This window comes from Ochotona curzoniae, unplaced genomic scaffold (genome assembly GCF_017591425.1).
Source record: "Ochotona curzoniae isolate NIBS_2020 unplaced genomic scaffold, NIBS_Ocur_1.0 contig_21, whole genome shotgun sequence".
NCBI classification, from domain to species: Eukaryota; Metazoa; Chordata; class Mammalia; order Lagomorpha; family Ochotonidae; genus Ochotona; species Ochotona curzoniae.
The window spans coordinates 1,637,778-1,664,653 of NW_024465322.1; the positions used below are offsets into that span (position 1 = coordinate 1,637,778).

Below are 26,876 nucleotides of genomic sequence, written 5' to 3' on the forward strand. Positions count from 1 at the left end.
ATTGTGGTCCCCTCTCACTGTCACTGAATCATTAAATCAGTTGTTTTCTATTGAATCTCCTTGTGTCTGCTTTAACCCCCAGGTGATGGATTCTTGGGCCATTGTTTTTATAGATAAAATTCTCTTGGCTTTGAACTCTTCCCCTTCTCCCAAGCTGAGAAGATGAAAAACTTCTCAAGCTCCAAACTTCCACGTGAGCTACTAACAACCATTTAAATAGCCTTTCAAGAAAATAGCTTACCCTTCTATCGTAACAACAACGCTTTTAAAGTAAATCATCCTTGGTTCACAGCTGTCAACTGTCAGTGAGCTTCAGGTAATTAAATTGGAAGATGCTTTATGGGCTGGAAAACTAAAGATCTGTGGACCAGAAAGGTCTTAAGCTAATGTGGTTATGGCTCCCTATGGCATTTGGCTTGATGCATGAAATTGATCATTTTCGAACGTCAGAAGCTGCCATTGTTTGTTACTTGCTAGTAAATTTCACTTGAGGCTTTTTTTTTTTTTAAATTTTTGCGGCTCAGGGTGTACTCTTGGTCATATTTCAATGCTAATAGTGCAGTTTTGTGGTGAATCAGTGACTTGGAGATTACTTAAGAGGCCTCATGTTTTTGTTTTTATTTCTCAAAGATACCTTCTCGCCATTTTTAACTGGCGCCATTCTTGGTAACTATCTTTGCTATAAGTACTGCATGCTCATAGGCTATACAATCCAGAGAGGAAGAAAGAAAAGTTTTTGTGCCAGCGTTTAGGACCCACGAAACTCATGTCAGTACTCTGCAACAAGGCATCCCTTCCAATGTTGTTGGCTAGTGATCCGTGCAGGGGTGCGGTCATGGACCGTCTTTGCTCGGGCTGGCATAGCAGCAGGGCACACTGGCATAGCAGCACGGCACATAGGAGCACGTAACACTCCGCTATGTTCTGTGAATTTTTGAAATATCCTTGTTGACTTAAGAAGGGATGAACTTGAGAGTTTTATCCCATTGCTCTGTCCATGGGGGTCAACCCGAATCTTGCGTATTCGACCCTCATCTTTCCATAGGTAAGTTTTATCTGTCAAGGAAGTCTTCCCTACAAGTAAGGAAGGTAATAAAGGTGGTTTCATTTTCCCTTTCCTTAGCGGGCACCTTTTAGGAGAACTGCCTAGTCCCGTTTATTCAACCCTATCTTCATAATATTATTCTGTGTGGATTCTTTGAGGCGCTTATCCCATTGAAGCTTTATTTTCTTTGGAAGCTGGCAGGTGTTTGTCAACACTTTTCTTGGCTATCTAAAACAGTGTTTGTTCCTTGACAAACTCCAAAATGATCTTGCATTTCCGAACTGTTACTTTCTTTAACAAGGCTTAACTTTTTTTTATTATACTTGCGTGCTTCAATAATTGGAATACAGTCTAGTATGAAAATAACCATATTACTATTAAATATCAATCAGCTAATATATGCCTCTATTTCCATCTCCCTTCTGTAAGGATGTGTTCTTACTTTGCAGGCTAAAGATCGACACATTCCCCCAGGATTTAATCATACATAACTCATGTAATGAATGGCACTGTAGCTTGGGACTCTTAAAGTGCCTCATTAATATTATTGACTTATAGCTCCATACAACCCAGTAATGTAGGTACTGCTATTTTTTAACTTTACCCATTAGCACACCAGGGTCCACTTGCCAAACACTTGTAGACGTAGAAATGGCAGAGCTGCAGCAGTGGGACCTTGCTCCTTGGATTCAGTCACCTGTCGCTACTCTCCTCGGTACTGCTTGAAAGTTACTTATCTGCAGGTAGTTGGTGAATGACCCTTGATTCTGCAACCCATGCTCGTTCCTGATGCTTTATGGTAAATTCGCACAGCCAGGAGTCACTACCCTGGGATGTGAAAAGCGTGCTTAGTAAAACGTTACCAAAAGCTCAAGGCTATCTGTGTCTTTGCCAATCCTTGAGTAATTCCAATGACTTTTTTTCCCCCCCTAAATGACCTTCTTTCCCCAATTCTGCTCTCTTCATAAATGAAACTGATGCGGATTCTGGGTCAGTGGCACCATCTGCTAACTGTGCCACCTTTCTAAACCAGTAAGGCTCGGTAACAGGAAGGTTAGCCCCCCAAGCCCTGCTTCCATACATATCTGACTCCCTAGTCTGTTCTCAATGAGCCATCGGCCTGTTCAACTATCTCCAAGAGAAAGCAAGAAGTGTTCCGATCTGCTGGTTCCCTTTCGCTGTGCCAGGAGCCAGGAATGACTCTGGTTCTTCCGATGGGATGGGAGGGGCTCAGCTGTGCCACCTGCTGCCTCCAAGGGCGCAGATGTGAAGAAGTTGAATCAGGCATGGAGCTTGAACTCAAAACCGGTGACTCCAAAAAGGAAGCAGGGCACCTCAACTGGCATCTGTTCCTCCCGAGCAAAGCCCCACCCCTCTTCTGGCCCTTGATACTTCCGTATAATCCCAAACAGATGACTACATTGAGGTCAGGAAGAAACGATGAACAGCACCATTGCTTTTGTTCTTTCTGCCCTCCTCTTGTTGCATATGTGGTTTTTGGTTGACCACTTTCGAGCTGATGTCAACCAGTAATAGAACAGATTTAAGATTGTCACAGATCTGAATAATTTTTTATTGTCATAAGCTTTAACGCTGTACCTATTAATTCGCTTCTCTCTTACTTTGTGTATAGACCCATCAGCCATGGCTGTAACTCTATTGTAAAATTGATTCGTTGTTTTGAGTTTTTTGGAGAAATATTTCTGCCATAAAAATACAGAACCATCAAAATAGTAGAATCATAGAACCAGACTACTCTATTTTCATGTGTTTTCTTTGTATTTTTTGTTTGTTTTTTCAGAGCTTCGAGAAACCAAGACTGCGGAGTACTTTAGCTTATCCCCCCACCCACTAGACTACAGGATATTACTAATGGACGAAGACCAAGATCGGATATATGTGGGCAGCAAAGACCACATTCTTTCCTTGAATATTAACAATATAAGTCAAGATCCTTTGAGTGTAAGTCCATCCATTTTTTTGTATATATATATATATATTTTTAGGGCAATGGTACTTTCTAGGTGTGTTTTTCTTTCTTTTTTTCAAGATTGATTTTGTTGAATGGCAGAGTTACAGAGTGAGAGAGGGAAAAAGAAAGAGAAGCAGAGAGAGAGAGAGATCTTCTATTTGCTGGTTCACTCCCCAGATGCCCAGAACTATAAGGACTGGACCAGGCTGAAGCAAGGAGCCTAGGTCATCTCCCACAGCCTTCCCCAAGCCATCAGCAGGGTGATGGATCAGAGCCCGAGGCACCTGGATGGGGACTGGCTCTGTCCTTTACCATTGCTTTACCATCGGCCCCTTTCTGTAAAGATTAAAATGCAATGGGAAATGATACGCATTTCATGAAAACCATAGAGAATATCAGCTACCTTTAATGTAAAGTGTGAAGGAAATTCTTAGTTCTTAGACTGGAAATATTTCAAGTTAAGTTTTTGCTTGGCTTAAATTCATAGTTTTAAAATTTATTTATTTATAATCCTAAAACTGGAGCAAAGCAGGTCGATGTTTTCGGCGTTCACACATATGTATTTGGAAAGAGAAAAAGAAGGGCGTGGAGTATGGTATGGAAATATCTAGATTACAGAAGGTCCATGCGGTCATTAACATGTTACTCTTGGAAGTTTTCGGGGCAGCGCAGTCCCCAGAGACATGTTTATTTGAACAAGAGCAACCCCTCAGAGTATTTCTCTTTCTTTCGCACAAGCAGAAAATAAAATTGAGTCTCATTGCGGTGAGCAAGTAAAGGTACATTCACTGTGAAATCATTGCAGTAGGAGTCTTGTGCGTTTACCATGTCAACACTGACGTCATGACAACTTAACAAAAGTTATCGTTAAGGCCACACCTGCTCCGAGGGTATAATGATGTAGACTTGGATTTTAGCGGCTGCAGTGCTGGGAGCCCATTTAATTATTCTAGAAACTCCGGCGACTTTTAAACTAATTAATTCACTCAAGAGAGAGCAAAAAAGAAACAGGGGCCTACGATCCACTGTTCTTTAAAATGACTTTGTCTGCAAGGGCCAGGCTGTGCTGGGTGGGAACTGGAGTCTGGGCACCTAAACAAGTTCTTGCACATGGACCAGTCCCCGCTGTCTCCTGGGGTCTGCTGGGGTCTGCTGGGGTCAGGAGGTGGAGCGCAGAATAAGAAACCAGACATGCCATGTGGGATGTGAGCAGCCCAACCAGCAGCGTAACTCCTGGGTTCAACATCTCCTCCCCATGCTTATAACTGTATTTTCGTAGAAAATGTATGAATGACCATGCGTTCAATACTTTGTTAGAAGAAAAACTATTGAAGATATATGCCATCGTTACAAGTAAACCGAGTATTGAGTTGATAAGGCAAAACAAGAAAGACATTTGAGGCGCATGCCCGCCTCAGGTCTGCTGGGGGAAAGCAGGTGAAGCGCGTGGGGCTGTCATTTATCACACTGACATAATGAAAGCTTTCTTCTCTTTTCTGGGCAGGTTTTCTGGCCAGCATCTGCAATCAAAGTTGAAGAGTGCAAAATGGCTGGCAAAGATCCCACAGTGAGTGCTAAAGAAAACACACACACACACACACACACACACACACAAAACGTTAAATATTTGCTCTTTGAATTCGTGTAATTTGAGTGCAGCCAAGAGTGAGACCGAGGGGTGTTCCGTGTTTAAAATCCTCAGCTGGACAGATGTTCCAAATACGAAGACAATGAAACTTTTACAACGTGTGCCTGTAGCTTTGGAATTCCTGACCGGTTAAAAATGCCCCATTTGGCTCTCTTTTTCTTTTCTTTTTTTTTTTTTTAATTTCCACACAAGCACACTTCATGACGGATTTCAGTCATTAGCCCCTGCTCCAAGTGGCTGCACGCTGCAGAATTCGCAGCAGGGTGCCGGAATATTGATAATGCGAGAGTCTGTTGCGGTTCCCAGGAGACACGTGGCTTTTTCAGAGAAAGATTCCGTGTGAATGGGTACAGGTTTGCCAGTACTTTCCAAAGATGAAGATCAACAGTGATGCAATGGCAGCTTTGTTTATTAAAAAATAGCCTCAGAAGCAGCCATCAAAGCAGATAAAAGTATCCATAAATAATACTGATTCTGCTGCGGCTCTTGTTCAAATTGTATTCTTTCTTCAGTGGGATTCCTTATCGAACAGTCAAGGTCAAAACCCGTGTCAGTTTCTGCAAATGACTGCTTCGGGCTGACAACGTGTAGTCTTTCTTAAAATCACAAATAAGTATATGGAGGAAATCTATATTATGTCTGAGTCGCAAAAGGAATATCTTGAAGTCTCCATGTCATTTCTTTTTTGCAATGTTTGCTATTTTGTGCCTGAAATCACGAAAAACAATATAAAGAAAATATCATGGCTTTTAACCATCCGGCCTTTTCCAAACTCCTCGCTCGAGAAATTCCTTTGCTCACTCTTGCTTTCAATTCATCTTTCCATAATTCAATCACTCAGAATTCAATTATCAGTAAGTACTGATTGAGGACCTCTTATGTATCTGGGGTAGTGCAGGCTGCTACAGACCTCTCTGCCCCCAACATCGACACAGTTCTGACTCCAATCAACCTGATTATCTTGTTGGAAAAGTCAAGCTTAATCAAATGAGCCTGGAAATGCATACTAATGAAGGACTGAGATGGAATATGGAGGCTGGCTGGAAAAAGTTATTAAATAACCCCGCGATTCTAACAGAAACAGGCTCATGATGTTAAATGTCAGGAAGGGAGTTTACTGTGGTGCAAAGTGGGGTGCGGACAGCGCCGCACCAGAAAGGGAAGTGTTAGGGAGATGTGTCTGGCTGGGCCAGTCACAGGATGAATCTGCTTGATAATTCCACATGTCATGTTGCCGCAGGTTGGGCTCAAGGGAGGGTGACGAAAGAGTCCAGGGAACCCGGAATCTGGGATCTCACTGGAAAGTTCCCGGCCAGAAAGCTTATCAGGAGTAACTAAGCTTTGTGCTTCATAGTATGTTCTCTAAGGAGCAACTTGCACGAGTATAAGGGATTTCCTGAACCACCATCTAGAGGGTAAAATCTAGAAAAAAAATGTGGAAGAAACAGTTGAAAGCGTTCATGATGAAAACTTTCTGTGAAATCCAGCTTGGAAGGAAGTGTCATTTGGAGAATGAGATCTTACTCTTCGGTGAGGGGCATCCGTGTGGGTCCATTACACTAGATCATCCATTGCCTAATGAAGGCTGTTCCCTGGGGGATCATTGCCTTTCAGCACCATAACACCTGGTGACTGCCTTACTACATCTGATGGGCCTTTGTTCAAGACACATCCGCATCTCCCGTTCAAAGAAGCCGCCCCAGGGAGAATGGATAGAGGACTTTCCCTTGTAACTTTTATTTTCACAAATTTTATTAACTGTCTGAGGAATCTTAGCTAAGCTATCTGGTTCTTTTTTTTCCCCCCACCTTTGGTGAAATAAAATCCTTTTTTGCTTGCTGTCTGGTAATATCAAATAATGACATAAAATCTTCAATCATTTGTCTTCCTGTATATCATTGGTGGACATCTTTAAATTCTTCTCTGTGATTAAGGGCTATATGCAGAAAAGTAACGAGAGAAGGGCTCTGTTTGCATTTAAAAAAATTTTTTTTTTAATAAAAAAATGTACTTGTTTATTTGAAAGCGAGAGAGAAGATCCGTGCCCTGGTTCAACTGTCAAAGTTTGAATAGTGGATTAGACCAGGCTAAATCCAGGGGCTCCATTGCCATTGCCCTCATGAACTAAGTTGTATGTACACAATTTATATAAAAATGATATTGTTTTGATTAATTCTCTAAATAAATTGAATTTGAGCAACAGCACTTGCTGTCAAAAAAACAGCTAATGATATTCAGTTTAATGAATGTATTAGCACAGGAAATTATTGAAACATTAGTCAGGATCAAGTCTGTTTAGGCTTAATGAATTGCATGTACACATCATCAGCCTTGATTTATTAATCACAGAACATTACCTAATTCTATGGCCATGCAATATGAAGCTACTTACTGAAAAATATATTTTCCTCTTAGAATAACTTCATCAAATACCTTGATTTGTTTTCCAGACCAGAAATGTAGAAAAAGAAAGCTGGTTCTTTTTTTTTTTTTTATTGCTTGGTATGCCCATGACCATGAAAAATTAATTTTTTAAAGATTTATTTTTATTATTTTTTATTGGAAAGGCAGATATACAGAGAGGAGAGACAGAGAGGAAGATCTTCCGTCTGATGATTCACTCCCCAAGTGAGCGCAACGGTCCGAAGCCAGGAGCCTCTTCCGGGTCTCGCACGTGGGTGCAGGGTCCCAAAGCTTTGGGCCGTCCTCGACTGCTTTCCCGGGCCACAGGCAGGGAGCTGGAAGGGAAGTGAGGGGCAGCCGGGATAGAACCAGTGCCCATATGGGATCCCGGGCGTTCAAGGCGAGGACCTTAACCACTTGCGCCACCACGCCGGGCCCAAGAATTAATATTTTTATAAACTTATTTTGCTCTGGGACATATGTACATATATATTATTTGTATGTAAATATTTGTGATATTTGTTGTTTGGATGCAGAATTACAGGGAAAAATACACAGAGGAGGGGATAGACAGAGAGAGGGAATAGACAGAAAAAGAGCGAGAGATCTTCCATTGCTGGTTCATCCCCCAGTGCCCATAGCAGGCACAATGAGGCAAGGTCAAAGCCAGTAAGTAGAAACCAGGTCCTCCCTGTGGGTGGAGGACCTGAGTACCTGGACCGTCATCCTTTCCTTGGCAGTCATGAGAAGCAAGCAAGCTCAGAAGCTCAGAGTAGCTAGGACCGGGGCGAGGTACTTCCCTGTGTGGGAGAGCCCTCGGGAGTCACTTCATCCAGCGCCCTCCAAAGCTCACGACACCATAGTTATCTCTGTGCAAGTTCAGTGATGCTCTAATTCGTTCTTTACCTTTGGAAACCCAGCCTGTCCTGTGTCTGCGTTCCCTTAACTGTGAAGTGTACCCATTCCCAGGAGCTCCGTTGATGGGTGGTTAAGACGATTAACATGATACTATCTGTAGAGAGCTTAGAACAGGCCGTAAGAGCCAACACCATATCACCGAGAAGTCCGTGGCCCTCCACAATTGAAGGTCTGTTTGTGCAGGATTTCGGCTCCCCATGTACACGTAAAATCAAATGGTCTTACATTTCGCGTAACACGCGCAGCTTTAGTTTTATTACGATTGCTGAAGGGGAATGTATCACGAACAGGAAACACCACGGTTGTTCATTTGCCCTGAAGTTCCCAAGTTTCCTTTCTTTCCCCAAGCCTTCTAAGCATTTCTGCTGTTGTCAGGACCAGCTCTAAGCTCTCTGCAGAACGAACTCCCTGTATGCCTCCCACGGTTTCTCAGGGACAGTTGTGGGGCTTTGTTAGAGGCCAGCTGCTTTTCAATCCCGGGTAGACCACACACCTAACACAGATGACCATTGCCGTTGGGCAGACAATCATCATCTTCCAGCTCCTATAGGCAGTGTTCCCCATAGGGAAGCTTGTAGTCCTATGCTTTTGCAATTTGCTCATACTCTAATTTCTATTGGAATGGTTTTTTTTTTCCATTGTGCTTCTGAATGTCCAAATCTCTAACTAATTCTGCAAGACTCAGCTCCAGTGACCTTCCCTCAAGCCTTTCTATTCAGGTCAGCATCACTGGCTGTCTTCTCTTTTCTGCCATAGCACGCTGAGCAAACACGGGTCTGTACAGCCTCCAACGTGGCATGCCCTCGTGGCCTTTCCCGTCTCGGAAAGCAGCGGTTGAATACGTTTGGTCCAATGTTGCCAGCACCCTTTAGTGCTTTGCCTAGAATGACTTGAGTAAATATTTGCCATGTGGCATTGACCGAATTGTTATGGCATAGATCAAATGTAATGTGGACAGAAACAGAGAATAACACAACGGAAATGGGAAGGACCGAGATAATGATTTCTAATAATTAACTCAGCTGGATAAATTCTTGTGTGAGAGTAGGTATGGGAAAGGGAGTTAAGTGTGAAACATTATGGGGATCTGTTAATTGCCAGTGAGATTCTTCTAGAAAAGTTACGTGGTGGAAAGTGGCCATGCTTCAAGACCCAGTGAATTATTTATTAAATCCACAGCTCTGGGATTCATTTTTTTTTTTTTTTGAATCACTAAATGGAATGCCCCATGTTAAACTAGGACATTGCTGTAAATATTAATAACCATTAAGAACTATAGTTATGTAAATATGAATAATTTTTATAGTACCAACCATGAACTCTTCACCAAATGACAGGTTGTAACGTCACTGACAGTGCAAGATTGAACATTAGACAAACGCATATCTGTCAATCTGTTTTTAGCTTCTACCTGTGGGGACTTGAATCTAAGCTGTATTTTACTCAACAGAAGCTAAGCTTTGAAAAATTCAGTGTATGCACGTAAAATGTCGAAGTAACGGTTTCAAGTTGTTCAGTTAAATGCCATCCATCAGTTGGCATCCAAACCTCCTTGGAGATAAAATACATACATTTCTATTTTGTTGTCTGGCACATAATAAACCCGATACATATTAGCCATAGTAAGTTGATGGTCAGAGATATGTAGGGAGTTGAAAGTGTATTGGGGATAAAGAAAAGGTGTTATTCATTCCTTTGGCTTACAAAGGTCAGTAGTTCAGGACAGTCAATGGTCTTTAAGGATGAGACAGACCTAATCTGTTATTAGTACAATTGGGATGGGTCAGTGGCCTCTGAAAAAAAATATTTTATACACATGCCCAGGAGAACTAAAGTGTGAAAAAATAAACACGAGCTTTACACCTGACAGATTGCCTTCACATAGACACAGCAGCCTTCACTCACGCCTCTCATCTGTTCCTATGTTCCCAAGTATCTCTGTAAACAGGTGTCAAGGCACAATGCCACCGTGTGTATTTGAGACAAAATCCTTAATGTCTTCACACAAGAATAAAGCGTTTAGTCTGCTACGTAAGGATTCATTTCTGCGACAACAGCGTCAGTGATTGCTTATTTGAGAACACAAATCTCGTATAGGAACATCTGTGGGAATTCTCTTGTGGTCGATGAAGCTGATGTGTGTTGGCAGGTACATAACGAATGGAAACAGAAAAGGATGGAAATCCTGAAATGACACGGACTTTTAGGGAAAGTTACAACTTCTAGCCATGTTTGTTTTGCTTCTATTATCCCAGTGGTAGAAAACAATGTGTTTGCACTATGAAAAATCGGGGAAGAACTACCTGGGGTAGGAAATTAGTCACAACCGTCATTTGATTACCAGGAAAAATCAGCTACTGTTGATTTTTAAATAGATTTCTGCACGGTCTTTCATAAAACTGTATGTTCTGTCTCTTAAGTATGACGTTACTGTATAAATATTCCTTGAGAGAAAAGCGACCTTGGGAAGGGAATATAAGGGATGGACTTGATTCATTTGTAACCAGGAAGGGACTGTGAACCTGACACGCAGAGCACTCAATGATTGATTTGGTTACAAGGTTGTCCTGTGTTCCTGCCAGGTCACGGTCAGTTTAGCATTACACTAATCATTTTGTATTTCAATGAGCAAATCAATGATAGCCTTGCCTCGCAAGTAAGTAAAATATTGAAATTTGATTAGGAGAGAGCATTTGATTTGCTACCTGGGGTAGCCACCCTTTCCGCTGGAATAAATCATTCCATGAGCCACGTGATTCATTTAGCATTCCACCCCCCCCAAATATATCTCCCAATAGAAACAATTTTAAAAAGCGCACACACAAAAAAATATGTATCAAAGTATCATTAAATGATTCTGGTTTTAAATTGGCATGTATTCATTTGATAGATGTATTCATTTGATAAATGTTTGAGCGGAAATAGCAGAACTCGGGCCCCAGAAAAACGTTGATTCTCTGAGCTCTGTGGAAACAAAAATGTTTGTAAACTTCGTTTACTGAGAGGGCCCCAAAGATCTAACTATAAGGTGACATATAAGGTGACCTAATAAACACCTGCTGAGTGACCCATCTTTTTAACACTCCATCACTCTTCCTGAATTATCATTTTCTTCATTTGCACCCAACCAAAGATGCAGGTTTGGTTGGGTGTATCCTCCCCAAGTACCAAAGGTTTCTTTTTGGGAGCACACGCGGAGATGCTCCGAGACACGGAATCTTCTAGACTTGATGCCACGTCACTGTTAGCTTAGCAAATGCAATCTCACCGCGCGACATAGTGAACTGACCCTTTTTTCCTCCTGGCTTCTTTCAGCACGGTTGTGGGAACTTTGTACGTGTCATTCAGACTTTCAATCGCACGCACCTGTACGTCTGTGGGAGCGGCGCCTTCAGCCCCGTCTGCACGTATTTAAACAGGGGGAGGAGGTCTGAGGTGAGTGTAACACGTTCGCACTCTGAGTTTTGATGCAAGGGTGACAAACACTGCATTTGAGAGAGAGACGTACACACACCATCAGTGTCTGTAGATTGTTCATGGGCCTTGCTTGCTCAAGGTTTGCATTCTGTCTGCCAGGTTCCTGTTTTTGTCTCCGCTGATCACTTTTTCCAATTTAGGCAATATCGTAGTATGAACTTGACTTCTCTGATCTATTCTAAGTAGATCGATTGAGAGCCATTTTTTTAAAAAATTTTTCATATTAGTAAACCTATTTGAGACCTAAAGCTGTAAAATCTGTACAAAGCAAGATGCTGGAAAGCGCTTTACTTAATGAATAAATCATGTTTCTTACTTTATATAATGAACAAATCATTATCTTAGACTAGCATCACCATTAGCCTCATTTGCACGTGAATTAAAATGATATGGGATATTGTTTGCCAAAGACGAGACAAATAGATTGCTAATGCACAGCCAAATATAAGCTGGTTGGAGTTCAACTGTGGTGTTTAACCCTTTGTTTATCTTCCGCATTCACAACTGCTGAGTAAGGAAACCACGCATTCGACCAAGAGCTTTTTCTCATGCCTCCGGTCAAATGTGTTTTCCTTGATGCGATTATTTTAAAAACTGGATTATTTCAAATGATCTCTGTTTGCTTTCATTGTGCAGTGTAAGCCCACAAGTCTGCTTCTCTGGGACATCCATCAGTCTTAAAGGGGTAGAATTGGGCAGATGAAATGCTATTCATAAACCTCAGAAAGTTTATTTTCTTTTACCAAAATTAATATATTCTACTACGAATACAAGTGAACAGTGATTCTTTCTCTGTGCCTTCCTGATTAAATTTTAATTATTTCAGACATGCAATTTACACTTGCATACCTTCTAATGATTGCAAAGTCATTGAAAAATAACCAAGCAATGATCATTTGACCCCACAACGAGGCGTTTCCAAAAGGGGTTTCAAAAGCTGTGTTACAGTAAGATGCTTAAAGGCAAAGAAAGTTAGACTTTTTGGAAGAATACAGATGACCACATGGAACTTAATCATTAGAACCACATGCCTGTGATCAATTGATTAAATAAACTATTGCCTCGGATGTCTTCAGGCTGTCCGACATTCCCCTGATGGCAGTGAGGCCGCTGTATGCGCCAACGAGAGCGTAGCAGTTTTCAGAGCATAAATTTCAAATAAAATCATTTCCCCAGGTATGAATTGCTCACTATGCACTTGAATCCTTAATTGGAAAGTCTATCAAAAAAAGAATCTCCTTGGGACAACCAGCATGGAGTACATTTTAATCACCTGGCTAAGAGGAACCGTGTTGGTCTCCAAAAGATATCTTCTCAAAGAGTGAAGCATTTTAATTAGCTCGTTTCTTACGTACTAGGTGAACATCTTAAGAGCCAGTTTAAATATGAAAAGAATTATGAATTTTAAGCTTTGTGTGTCTGCTTTTCATAGTCAACTCCCAATTCCAGGGTTTGATTATATCATCAAGCTTACAGGCCTGTACTGCACCAGCTGATGTTATATAAAGATCTACTTTAATACAGTGCTAATAATTAAGACATGTTAATAATTAAGACATGCCATCTTTCAAAGATCGAGTAGTGTGGAAGTAAAACTAGTTTAAGCTCAAATGACCGTTATCATGCCTTTGAATTTCTTGAGCATTACCTTCCATTTGGCTTCCATCCGTCTTCATGGACCTTCATGGGTTCTCAGAGCCTGCTTTTTGAGCTGGCTTCAATTTGAAGCATCGCACACATTCATTACACACCCTCTTTGTTCTGTTATTTTGCAAGATGGAGCTGGAAGGTTCCCGAGGCATTTGCGTAGTGCTTGTTCACAATAGTCTAGACCCCAGACAACAGACAACTCCAGTACCCCAGGCACCCAGAGTAGCCCTTTTGCTTTTGGAGGTGTATCAGTCACAGAACTCATCTGTTTCAGTCTCCAGGTTTTCCTAATCTCTCAGAAAAATGCAGTGCATTTTCCTCATCAATGAAGTTCTTTGAGCAATAGCTTCCATCCCTACTTTGTGAACTTGATGTCTTCGTCCCAAAATTTGGCTTTCAATTATTCCAGATTAGAAATAGAATTGTTTTCTTTCTTTGAAGTCATCTTGACTTTATGACTCTTTCCAACTCTTTTTCTTTCTCTTTTTTTTTACTTCAACACAGAGCGTTTCTGGAAACTGTATTTCCAGCTTCCATATTTTTACTCTGTCTGAGTTTGTTAGATCTGTCTTATCTAACTTTCACTCGTACATATTAACCAAGACTACGTATGTAATGGCTAAGTCTCCTTGGTAACCAGCTTGAATCCCTCAATCAGTATCTCTTATCTTAGACCCCTCTATAGCACTGAGCACTGTTGGCCATGTCCTGTGTTTTCCAGTGCCTCTATTGATATCTTTCTTTGATCTTAAAACATTTTGTTATGCTTTTTATTCCCTCCCAATTTCCCAGCACTGTTCACAGTTTGCTAATTTGGGCTTATTGCCTTCTATAGTTGTCCTGAAGTGAGGTGGTGAAAAAATCTTCATTCAGAGATGCATTGTATGACACATTGACCAATCAAGTACATAGTTGAACATCAGCCCAGATAAAATGATCTGCTGCTTATTAAAGTACTAGAAGGACCCGAAAGGCTTACTTGGACAGAGAATTGAATAAGCGTAGAAGGGCTGTGACTAAAACTGGGGACCAGATGGAGGAAAATAGACTTGCAAATGAAACATGAAAGAGTCAGACATGGAGATAGAGGGGGAAAAAAAAGTTGTTGTTTATTTCTGAGGATAAAAACAGTCATTTTGGAAAGACTGCCATGGTTGCCAATTTCTGAATGCTATTGAGATTCTAAATAGGATGAATTCTAAAAAATAAGCACTGAATTGTGCACCATGATTTTCCAGAACGATCTTATCAAAAAGTGTTGCAGGAGAACAGCTGAGGTTGAATGCCCAATGGAAATAAATTGAAAATAGAATGAGAAGTCACAAGTAGTGATGAATATTTATGAATGTCTGAGAAATATGGCAGTGGTAGTGATATGTGGAAGCAGAAAGGATCAATTGATGGTATAAAGGAAATGTAGTTAAAAAGAAAGAAAAAGATCAAAATAAAACTGTACTACATAATACAATGTAAGCAACAATAAAAAAAAATAATAAAAATAAATCTTTAAAAAACAAAACAAAACAAAACAAAAAAAACCCGAAAGGTTGAATAATTGTCCTCAGAGTACAGCTGTAGCCCTTCTTACAGGTGAGCGCGTGTATTTGCATCTATACATATGTATATATGCTAATTATATATTTGTTAGGAGTTGAAGACCTGTCATTTAAGGGTTTTATTTTTCTGCAATATAGCTGGCAATAAATAAGGTGAGAATATCAGGAGATAAGACAAAGTAGTGGCAAAGCGTTAAGACTGTTGAAATTATTTATACCTGTATTTATTTAACTACTTGTCTGTTTGTAAGACAGACACACACACGCATACACACACAGAGGGAGAGGAAAAGAGACAGTCTGCTAGACCACTCCCCAAATGCTTCCCATTCACCAGGGCTGGATCAGGTTGAAGCTGGGAGGCAGACATCCGCACAGAGGGCAGGTGGCAGGGATGCTAATGGCTGAATATCTCCTGCTGTCTCCCGGAAGCTGGAATCCGGCACACAGCCAGGATCCAGACCTCATCATGCTAGTATGTGGAGTTGGCATTCTGACTGGTGTCTTATTTGCCAGGCTAAAGGCCCATACCAGGGTTTGAAAGAGTTGGCAATCAAGAAGAGAATAACAGATCATTTGTAGAAATTTCTCAGGCTACAGCACTGCCCTTGCCTTTAAGCCCCGTCATTCCTTAAGGGCTCATAGCTGTCCTGCGATGTGTCAACCTCAGGACTTGTTTAACAAGACTGAGCTAGCTGCATTTTTTTCAGGGAGCCAAATCTCCAGAATCATCTTTCTTTTCTCCATCTTCCTGAACTAGAACCAATTTCTTGACAAGGACAGGCTCTGTTGATTTTCATGAGAGAATCTCTTTCGTCTTGGCTGTTGTCATGAGCAACGAGGTGCTGGCTCATCATGTTGCATTATCCCGTAACTCCTGGACTATTAGAATAGCAAATTCACACACCTACAGAATGCCCCGTGTGTTTTGAAACATTCCATCCCCAAGTACAACAAATCTTAAGATGACTTTGTCCCTTCAGGTAGTTTTGATTCTGCATTTCCACACTGAAAAAAACTCATAATGTGTTAATAATTTAGGACTTTTCTCACTGAATGCAACCTACAAAGGGGACCATCATTCTCTTTTAAATATAGAAATAGCTTTTAGTGATTTTGAATAAGGAAAACTTAAATATTTTACACCTGCAGACAACCCCTCTTGCTAAGAAAACGCTGATCACCATATTTCACATTAAACCCAGTTCCATCACACTCTGCTATCTGCTTTCCCATTTCTGTTTGATTCTTCTCGAAGAATGAGACATCATCTAGCATACTCTGAATTTATGTGAAGTGGATGGGGAAATGAAACGTTTTAATCTAAGTTATGACATTTCTTGTTGAATCCTGTGTAATACTTTATACGACAAAAGAGTTACACTGATTTATTTTTAGAATGTCCTAGTTATTTTGGAAATATAATCCTCTCAGATATGGTTCTTCTGTGGACAGTAGCCAACCCCTCTAGTTCATGTTTATAATTATGGTTGATTTGGAGCGATTTTAGTCAATGTTGATTTGGAGAGAGCTCTTTCTCTTGGTCACCTGTAAGGTGAGAGCTAGGCCTGCTGAAGTTAGCTCGTAGTTTCCAGAAAATTCTTTTGAATGGGATGCGTGCCCTAATAAAGTATATGCAGAAAGGCTGGGCAACCAGACACGTGCTGTTTTCGATGCATACTCCTATTTCACTAAGGAATTGCTTCCATTGGTCCTGGTTGATCCTGGTTTGCATTCTGTCTATAACACAGGATCAAGTTTTTGTGATCGATTCCAAGTGCGAATCCGGGAAAGGACGCTGCTCCTTCAACCCCAGTGTGAACACCGTGTCTGTGATGATCAGTGAGTATGCAGGGATGGGAGGTACAAGGCTGGCGGGGAACGCAGACAAGTTAACACAGCACGCTGGGACCGTGGTGGGCGACTGCAGGGCTGACACCGCATGGCTCAGTCATTGGAGGAATGTGGAGAGCTACAGACTAAGAAACTCAATGTCTCATTTTGAAGAATTTTGAACTAGAGGACGTATGTGTCCAGTTCTCCCGTTCGTGGAATATGTCGAGCATTTGAAAAAGCATGCATATCGGTATACGGCATATATTAATTCGTTTATATGTATATCTAGCCTATGCAGTGAGATATCTATTCTATAAAGTAGTTGTAAGTGTTCTGGGTAACTATTAGTCAGTCTGTTATACCCCCTGTGCCTCTTTTGTAATCGATCATTTGTACGTTTCAACTTTATGTGTTTGCCGACTACTTGTGTGAAGCTTCCACAGGTGACCGTGCTGAAACAAAGCAATGATAACTAATTTTTTGGAATTCTCTTATGTTTTGTAAAATACTGGTCAAGCACCAGGTCCAACTGCTTCATATAATGTGGTAAAATAATTCATTTTTAAACTGTTGTCATTGTTGGACTTTCTGGGTCTCACTTGGGGAAAAAAAAAATATTCTCTTTTGGTTCGTTAAGACCCTTGAGAATAGATCCGAGGCCACTGGTCCCCTCTGGGAAATGCAGCATGGATTTCAGTGTGACCAGTGTATACTGGAAGTTTCTCCTTTGGCTTTCTCTATGTGTGGCCAGTAGGTAATTCGTTCATGTAGGTGACTTATCTTTCTTGGATCTGAAAACTGAGTCAAGGTAGGTTCCCTTGGTGCTGACCACGTCCGAGGTGAGGGGTTATGTGGCGCGTCATTGTACGTAAGAGCATCCGGACGGGGCATCATAGAGCCAGAGGACCACCATCAGGGAAAAAGATTCATGTAAAATTGAAAACACAAGCTCTATCGTTTGGTCGGATACAGTCTGTTCAGAGATGTTTCTGAATGTTTTGAATAAAGCAGTGTTTTGCAAAGCCACTATTTCCATTCATTTTGATTAAATGCTATGGATATGACCTTCAAATATCTCTTAACATAACCATACTAGAATGTAATTTTTTGGGATGTTGTGTAAAATACAAGGGGTTAGAACAAGATACATTTTCTAACTGAACTGTCGCATTGCTGTTAATATTTGTGGCCTTAGAGAATTAGACTTGTTTACAAAATAGGGGTTAAAAATTGACTTTCTTGATTTTCTTTCAAGGACCTTTGATTCGAATTGCTGCTCTAATCCTATGCTGAGTTTTGATATTTTGCTTAACATTTGCAATTTGCATATCAAAGTCTTAGGGCAATTTTGTTAACACGAAAACTTCGAAACTTTGCAAACTTATGACATTTATTATTGGCTGCGGTTTTATTTTGTTTCTTCAGTGGATTATTTCTCTAACCGCTTGTCCAATAATTTCTTGATCACTCATTTTACCATGTCATAGTACTTTAAAATACTTAGAGTTATCAAATGTGAAAAACCCTGGGAATGAAAAGAATTCTGAGTTTCAAAATGTACTCATGCCGTCTAACTCATTGAGCAATTTTGCATTCTTTTCTAAACTTAGTCATTATTGTAGGAGACCAAGGAAAACAGTTGCTACTTTTTAAAGAAACTGTCATAAAAATCGTGGGGCATTTCTAATAATTGAAAATGAAACTGGCCTCACGAGGTTGAATTAAAGTGAAAAGGCATGATCTTAACTTTGCCTAAGATCCTGTCAAGAAATTCTGATGAAAATATCCTTCTCAAATAAAACTCTTCCCAAATGATTAAACATGTGCTTTGGGTGGCAACTTGTAAGATTCTTCTAAAATCACGCTTTAAGATAATGAAACATACAGATAAAAACTCATTTTAAAACTCAGTCGAGTTAACAAATGGACTGAACACAGTAATTTTTATTATTATTGTTTCATGTTGTGGAGACCACATTACAGTTGCCAAAATGCCATTCATCACTGAAAGACTGGGTGGCATTGTGGCACCACGGGTTAACCCTCTGCCTGCGATCACAGCTTCCCTTTCGAGTGCTGGTACAAGTCCATGTCCATTCTAGTTACCTGCTAATGCTTCTCTCCTGGGAAAGCAGTTGAACATGGCCCAAATGTTGGACCTCTGCCCCTACATGGGAGACTGGGATGAAGTTTCCAGCGTCTGCCTTGGTCTCACCCAACACCAGCCTTGTGTCCATTTGGACAGTCAACCAACAGATTGAAGATCTTTCCCTTTCTGTCTGTGTATCTCCCTCTGTCATTCTCTCATTCGAATAAATAAGTAAATCTTTAAAAAAAATGCTGAAAGACTTACTACTTCAAACTATACTCCTGTGTAAATTGATACTTAAGAATGTTTGTGGGAAAATGAAGTAAGAATCTTGGTATAATTTGCAAGCATGATTTGAAATGCATATAGCTTTTCATAAGGTATATTTTCATGTTCTTTTGGAAGGCCTCTTATTCTGCATGAAACTCAGACATTTTTCAACAAAACAAGTGTATGGTTTAACTGCATTTTCCACCAACATTTCAAAGTACCTGTGTGTTTTTGTTTGAGTAACCATACAGATAATAATGAGACCGGAGCAAAAGTTTTCCAATATTTGGCTCGGCAGTCATGAAAACTGATGAACAAAATACAAATGCACTGTAATATGTATCATGACCTTATATTGAATTCACTCTTCCTGAATTTCAAAAATCCCTTTAAAAACACGAACATTTCGGTTGCTGTTTCCTGTCTCACAGATGAAGAACTTTTCTCTGGGATGTACATAGATTTCATGGGGACGGATGCGGCCATTTTTCGAAGTTTAACCAAGAGAAATGCAGTCAGAACCGACCAGCACAATTCTAAGTGGCTCAGTGGTAAGAAAACATTTCATGCATTCTCTTTAACTTCATATCTGGCCATGACATGAGCAACGATAACTCGGTACGCTATGATTTCAAAATATCTAATATCAATGAATGAGTTGCCACATATTGTGTATTCTAATTCTTAAAGCTATTTGTTAGAAAGGAGAGAGAGCTCTCATTTGCTCATCACCAAATGTCCGCAGCAGCCAGTGCTGAAGCTGGAAGCCAGGAAATGGGTCTGGGTCTCCCACATGGCTGGCAGGAATGCAGCTGCCTGGGCCATCACTATTGCATCCTAGCATTTTCATTAAGTGAGCGCTAAAGTCTGAGGTGGCAGATGCTCTTGTGTGATACCTGGGTGCCTAATTAGCATCTTTCCCTTCTAGGCTAAAAGCTTATCCCAAATGCCAATTCTTCACTTGGTGAATTATTACACAACTTTTACACAAGTACAAATAAATGTGTAACAATATATTTTTTTTTTTAGAAACTCCAGGACCCAAGCAACTTCCCCAATTATAACATATTAAGATTGATTTTTTTAAATTTATTTGAACGTGGTTATGTTTTTTAGCCACGTAAAATCTAGAAATTATCCTAAAGTAATCTCACATAGATGTGATGAACAGATTATATGCAGGAATCTTTCCTATGTGTTCTATCTATATAGATTCTAGAATGTTAAAGCTGCCATGTATTTTCCAGCTTTGGCTAATTTTTAATAGAAATTACAGGATTTACGATACGAGTCCAATTAGTCACTGTTGTCATGGGGGACAGAAAACAGGCCCAGAGCCTCGTCGCCTCAGCTTAGGGCACATCTGTCTCTGACCCTGAACTTGACAGTTCAGCATTGCACAGGGGAGCATGAGTTGCTGCAGTTCAGCGTCTCGTTCTTGATAGGCCAGCATAAGAAAGCATCGATTGTCCCATTCCTGCCCTAGATGATGTTCTTCCAGTACATCTGGAAATAGAGTATTCTCGAAATTATTTTGCTCTGGCAATAAGGAAACCCCGTCTGTCTTCAAACGGCTGCATATTTTCCTTGCAACTGTTCCTCTTCATTTCATTCGCTGTATTTGAAGAAATGTGTTTTTCAGATCTCAGACTCCCAGCGCTTCATCCTGCCTCGGGGAATTTCTGTGCAGTAGATTAAAAACCACAGGTCGAAAAACAAACTTTGTTTTTTGAATAAAACAGTTGTGGGATTTCATGGGAAATAGCTAGTAGAAACGCTTTTCCAGTTTGTTTTCAGAGCTCATCAGTGGGCACGTACTTTTTAAATTTACCGTGCTTCCAGAATATTCTGCAGATGGAGAGGCATCGTTTGTGATCTCGTAGCTCTGTATCGAGGGAATTGACCCTCCAAAGGTGGCCGGGTGGAGTGCCTGCTAGTTTTGCGCCTACAAGTATCGTGTGTAAGCATTGACTCGTGCCTCCCTATCAGAGTTGAGGAAGGCGTGTATCTGTGGTTTGCTTACACAGTGGTTGGATCTTCATCATGAGGACAGATCGCCTTCCTGCTTTATTGCAGAGCCCATGTTTGTGGATGCTCATGTCATCCCTGACGGCACCGATCCCAATGATGCGAAGGTGTACTTCTTCTTCAAGGAGAAACTGACGGACAACAACCGGAGTACCAAGCAGATTCATTCCATGATTGCCAGAATATGTCCTGTGAGTAAGAACCTCTGTTCTGCTTTGAGAGAAGCCCAATGCATCAGCACCATATGAAGATGCAGGGTGTATCTTCTTGCTTTTGCTACTGAGAACCACAAAGATATGGAACGTGGAGAAAAATGTATTCTTGTCACTTGTATGAAGACACTACATTTCATTGTATATCTTAATGAAACATTGCGTAGTTTTAAACAGACAAGGAATTTGAGCTAATTTTGCATCTCAATTTAAAGCCCTGTTAGTGGCAAATCTTGTGAGTGAAATACAAGTAAACTGGGTAAAAGGTAGTTTGTGGAGGGACTGTTTATAATTGTGAGAATGAAGAAGTGTCTTGGTAACTACAGTATCTGTTATTAAGAACAACTCAATGTAGATTTGTGCAAACACATGGTTAATATACATAGCAACTCATAGAAATTGGCGGTGTCCTTGCATATAGGAATTTTATGGTCTTCAGTTGACTTTTGGATTTGCAAAGATATTTTTGTAAAAGTGCTTTGTGCTTAAACTAGTTTATACATTATCTTTGACTATGATATTCCACTGATCACAGACTCACCTCCTTTTCAATCATTTCATAGCCAAGTCAGCAGAAGGGTAGAATTTTCTTGACACAGAAGGGAGAGCTGCCATCCATAAAGATTGTGCAGGGATGTTCTTCACGCCATTCCATTTGCTGTGACCACAAGATTATGCATAATAACCACCAGAAGTACTGAGGGTTGAATGATATTTCAGAGGGATGAAGGAGTGAAAATAAAAATTACTGGGCCTTAGTCTCTAGTCACTCACCATAGTAGGTACAGATAACCTCATGATGTATAGTCATTTTGTTCTTCTTGACGATGGTGAATAATCAAGATAAGACAAGTTCAATGTTTTATCCCCCCCCTAGCATTCTGTGAATATGTTCCTTGTGAATTGTTAAAATGAGAGCAAGAGGGCATTCAATAATGTCAGACATGACAATAATAGGGTGATGGTAATCATTTTATAAAATATTATATATCTTAAATATTCTACTTGAGCTGTTCATGTGAAGATGTGGTTAGCGTTTGCTTTCTTTAGATGATTGTCAATCCCCAATTAAAGTAAGTCGATGCTGAGCTTTTAATGCACCCCAGTATGTGTTTAGAAAATCTTAAGGATGTGTGCCTAATGGTTTCAGAACGACACGGGCGGGCTGCGCAGCCTGGTCAACAAGTGGACCACCTTTTTAAAAGCAAGGCTGGTGTGCTCCGTCACAGATGAAGATGGCCCGGAAACTCACTTCGATGAGCTAGGTATGGAGAAGTGACACGGAAACGTATTTATGCACTTGAAAACTCTCAGGGGGGAAAATGTCTTTTCCATGGATATTTCAGCATCAGTAACGTGCCAACTTGCTTTCATTGTCTAGATTCTGTCTATAACTTTCCCCAAGCATTTTTTTTTTAGTCTATTCATAACCCTGAATATACTGCAGAGACATTTAGGTAATTATTTCAAACGTGTTTTTAAACATCACCATGTTTTGTAGTGAGAGAATGTGTTACATGTATTGAAAGACATTACTTGATTTCTTTATAAGGAACACTATTTTTGTAAGTGAATTCCCTATTTCATGCCTGCTAGATGATCTAACATTCTGATTTTGAGATCAGAATGGATGAGAATAGAATTATTTGTTACTATTTTAAGAATATTGCTGATGTTTGGACACTTGAAATACTGAGATTTTTTTCTCATTTGTAGAGGATGTATTTCTCCTGGAAACTGATAATCCAAGAACAACACTGGTATATGGCATTTTTACGACATCTAGGTAATTTTTGAGCTTTTATATTGTGTGAACTTTATTGAGTAAGAGTGTTTGGCATGCAATAATTATCTGTCTGACTTTAATCTCACAGAGTATTTGGGGTGTAGATGTTACAGTTTCTTTGACCAAGTTAAGAAGCTATATTTGAGTTGAAATGGTACTTTCTGAACAGTTACTTAAGCTAGTCTTGGTAATGATTCTGTGCTGTTATTCTTAAAGGACTTTAAAATCTTAACAGTGTATATGACCAATTGCAATGAGGATAGAATCTGAGCACAGGAACATGTTTAAGTAGGAATTGTTTTTGGAGGTGATGGAATTGCTTACCCTGGTTGTAATGGTAGACGGCAGTGTGGTTCACGTGCAGGACCCTCCAAAAGTTCATGGAAAACGAATGATCTAGGGAAACTGTGCCTGCATCCCAGGAGATTTGTACCACAGTAAACTTATCTTTGAAGCTTATGTTTCCATTACTTTTGAAATATCTTCTTGTGCGCATGTCCAAATTCATCGAAGTGTATATTAATACAAAAAAGCTATGATGTTTTCTTATGAACAGGTTTCATTATTTTGGATAGCATTATCAAAGGCTGCATTGGTAGTCGTTTGGAATTCAAGTGCATATATTTCAAAATGTATGACTCTTTAACTTTTGTTAAAGTAAGCTAGCTAGATGGGAAGTTCCTTGAATTGACACACTTTTGGGAAACATGGGAAGGAATCTTCTGTAACATTCATCGTCGCCTGTTGCATTCATGGATGGATTAAATATCTTGTCTTAATGTCTAATTTCAAATCAGACATTTTCAACTTTCATACACAATTCCATAGCCTAGCATTCGGCTTTTTTGATGTCTTTCCATGACATCATTTTGATGAGTGATGTATCAAACTTAAAAACTTTAGCTGACAGATCTTTCATTTCTGTGGTGAGCCATGCAATCTAATTGCATGCATGCATTGTGCAATTTTCAATAAGTGTAAACATTTCTCTATCCTCAAACCTTTATTGTTTTTCATGGGTAAATATATTCTAAATCCTTTCATTTTTTTTTCTACAAAGCATGCAGTATATAATTATTATATTTATCATCCATTGCTTAAAAATTGTATTTAAAAATGGGAGAAAATGAACTTCTAATCTTTTTCCTTATTATTTTCTAGCTCCGTTTTCAAAGGCTCAGCAGTGTGCGTGTATCATTTCTCTGACATTCAGACTGTGTTTAATGGACCATTTGCCCACAAGGAAGGACCCAACCATCAGCTCATTTCGTACCAGGGCAGAATTCCTTATCCTCGCCCTGGGACTGTAAGTACCTTGGGAGGAATCTTGGCTCCCTGCTTTGTGGAAAATGTTGCTTAACAAGAAGTATGTGTCATCCAGGCATGTAGGAACCATGGACCACTGCCCTTTGTAGATTTTCAGTTCATAAGCTCTGATATTTAGTTTTGATAGCGGTTAGCTTTTGCAGGCCAGCCAGAGAATTTGCTAAATGATTTTTCACAGCCCTGCCCTCTTTTAAGTAGTCTCCATGTCTCAATGACCAAATAACTATGTCAGAATTAATTCATGGTAGCATATGTCGACATTTCATTCGTAACTGATATATTGTGTTAAAAGTTCTGTATCGCGTACTTCTCAAAAGAAGAATGTGTTTGAATATGTGAGCAAATAGTGAAAGAGGAAGTGATGTCATCATTCAAAGGAAGCATTTCTAATTGTTGGGAAATTGGTGAGTGGGAATTATTTGTTTAGTTTTGTCCAGCTTTTGAATTAGAAATCCCTGAAGCACTGTTTCTGAACCATGTTACTGTAACCACAGCGTGTGATGGCAGTTGCATTATGGGATACAATGAAAGCTAATTTTCCAGCTGGGGATACTGAGCACTTGGCCAGGAGGAGCTGGACTTTGTACAAGACCTCCGTAAGAACAGTTGTGTTCCACTGAGCTGCAGTTGTGTCTTCTAGAATCCTAGCTTCCGTCTCTGTGAAAGCAGGGACGGGGTGGCCCTTATGAGGAGCTGTTATGTAATAGGCCATGCGCAGAAATCTTTTGCCATTACTGCATTTCATAGAACAGGGCTGTTTATCATTATCGTGTGGCTGATGCGAGTAAAGAGAAAAGAACTACGTCATAAAAATCTAAGTCTAAGGGTAGTGATTATCATATTTACTTTAATGATGTGTTTATTTTTGTCTTTGTTCCTGAGTTTGAAATTTCTTTTGCCAGGATTCTTTCAGGTCTTCCTCTCCTGGAATTCTCCCTGTTTCTGGATTCTTCTTTTCTCTGTGTTAAAGGAATTTATTTTCAATGTCTGCTTACACTCCTTCACTCCTATTTCCTCATTGTCTTACAATTACACTGTCAGTTTATTTTTTAATGGAAACAATAACTTGAAAAGCTGCTTCTTCTCATTTTTTTTTGAGAGGTAGAGAGATAGACTGAGTGAAACACACTGACAGGTAGCTAGGGGGAAGGCTTCCATCGGCTAGTCCTGGAATGCCCATAATGCTTGATGCTGGACCAGGCGCCTGTCTCATGCCCTTGACCATTTTGATTGGTGTTTTAATTACCAGGCCAAACGATTCCAAATTAAGCCGTCTTTCCTTTGACGCTTTGATGTCATTTGATGCATATTTTATGTTGAACCATTAACTGGACCAATTTGGAGAATTGTCACTTAGCCGTGAAAAAGTGCCGGTAGGTTTCCCAGTGGCCCCACTTTCCATCCAGCCCCATGCTGTGGCTTGGGAAAGCAGAAGAGGACGGCCTTGCAATCTTCTACTCCTGTGGGAGACCCGGAAAAGGCTCCTGGCTCCTGGCGCAGCACTGGCCATTGCAGCTGCTCGGGGAGTGAATCAGTAAATGGAAGATCTTCTTCTCTGTCTCTCCTCCTCTTTCAGATAGGAAAAGAAATATGTTTTTTTGTTTTGTTTTTTTTTTTTAAAGGAGCAGACCTAAAGAATAGATAAGGAGATGGAAGTGCTGGTTGTCTGATGCCACTCCGATCACTCTGCTTGTGAGTGCGAGTGTTTCGGTGTATGCTACAAACACGTGCAAGAGTTGTGTTCTCGATAAGTGTTAAGAAGGAACGGCTCAGCGTGGCGCTTTGGGGCAGGGGCTAAGCTGTTGCTTGGGATGCTGTGTCCCATATTGGAGCTCCTGGGTTTCAGTTCCGCTCTCTATTCCAGCCCCCTGCTCACTCTGGGAACCAGCAGTTAATGAGTCAAGGACTTGGGGATTGCCAGCCAGCCGGGATACCCAGATCATCATCCGGGATGCTGGTTTTGGCTCGAATCGGCCCTGGCTGTGTGGCATTTGAGAGGGATTGAACCAGTGGATGGAAGATATCTCTCTCTCTGTGCCTTTCAAATAACTATTTTTTTAAAATGAACAATCCTGACTGTCACTATTTCTGTTTTAGTTCTCAAGAATAAGAGGTTTTTTTTTTTTGTTTTTCTGTTCTAAAACAGTATAGATTCAGCCAGGGCTTAGCAACACATCTGGAAAAGACACCATGGCAAAAAGGGAGTAGTCGGGGCTTGAGGCGTGTTTTCTATAATGTGGTTTCTTCCAGCTGTGCCGAGACCAAAACAGCTTCTTTAAATCAAAAACCTTGTCAGATGAATGATCCCTTGGGGATTGGGAGGGGGCAGGGTGGAGGACTGGCTTCTGGAACTCGTCCTGGAAAGGCATACCTTCCTGAAGACTCGCTGCCTCAGCCGTGCACCGCGCCAACCCCAAGTGGAGTCAGCTCTTTAATCCGGAGTGGCCGGCCCCTGTCTCATGCAGAGCTTAACAGCCTACTCGTTTGCAGCCAGCGCACCTGCTGCCAAGTGACCCCAGGCAGTCCTCGCTGCCAGCCTTCAAAGTCCTCCCAGGACAAGGATCAGCTCTGACCGCTGGGCCTCACTTCTCCAGACAGTAGTCAGGTTGCCAGGTCAACCCCATAAATAGGGAACCGTGTTTTCCAAAGCATGCCACTGG

General features: G+C 40.6%; 1 protein-coding gene across 2 annotated transcripts in view; it reads left to right on the plus strand.

The window, feature by feature from the left end:
• Positions 1–26,876, plus strand: part of SEMA3C (semaphorin 3C) — a 136,431-nt gene that overhangs the window by 67,567 nt on the left and 41,988 nt on the right. For both annotated transcript variants that reach the window (XM_040971092.1, XM_040971102.1), the window contains 9 exons: positions 2,847–3,007; positions 4,522–4,584; positions 11,302–11,421; positions 16,421–16,511; positions 19,296–19,415; positions 20,941–21,083; positions 22,255–22,369; positions 22,821–22,890; positions 24,052–24,196. In XM_040971092.1, coding sequence (XP_040827026.1) covers positions 2,847–3,007; positions 4,522–4,584; positions 11,302–11,421; positions 16,421–16,511; positions 19,296–19,415; positions 20,941–21,083; positions 22,255–22,369; positions 22,821–22,890; positions 24,052–24,196 — 1,028 coding nt within the window. The remainder of the gene's footprint in view (positions 1–2,846; positions 3,008–4,521; positions 4,585–11,301; positions 11,422–16,420; positions 16,512–19,295; positions 19,416–20,940; positions 21,084–22,254; positions 22,370–22,820; positions 22,891–24,051; positions 24,197–26,876) is intronic.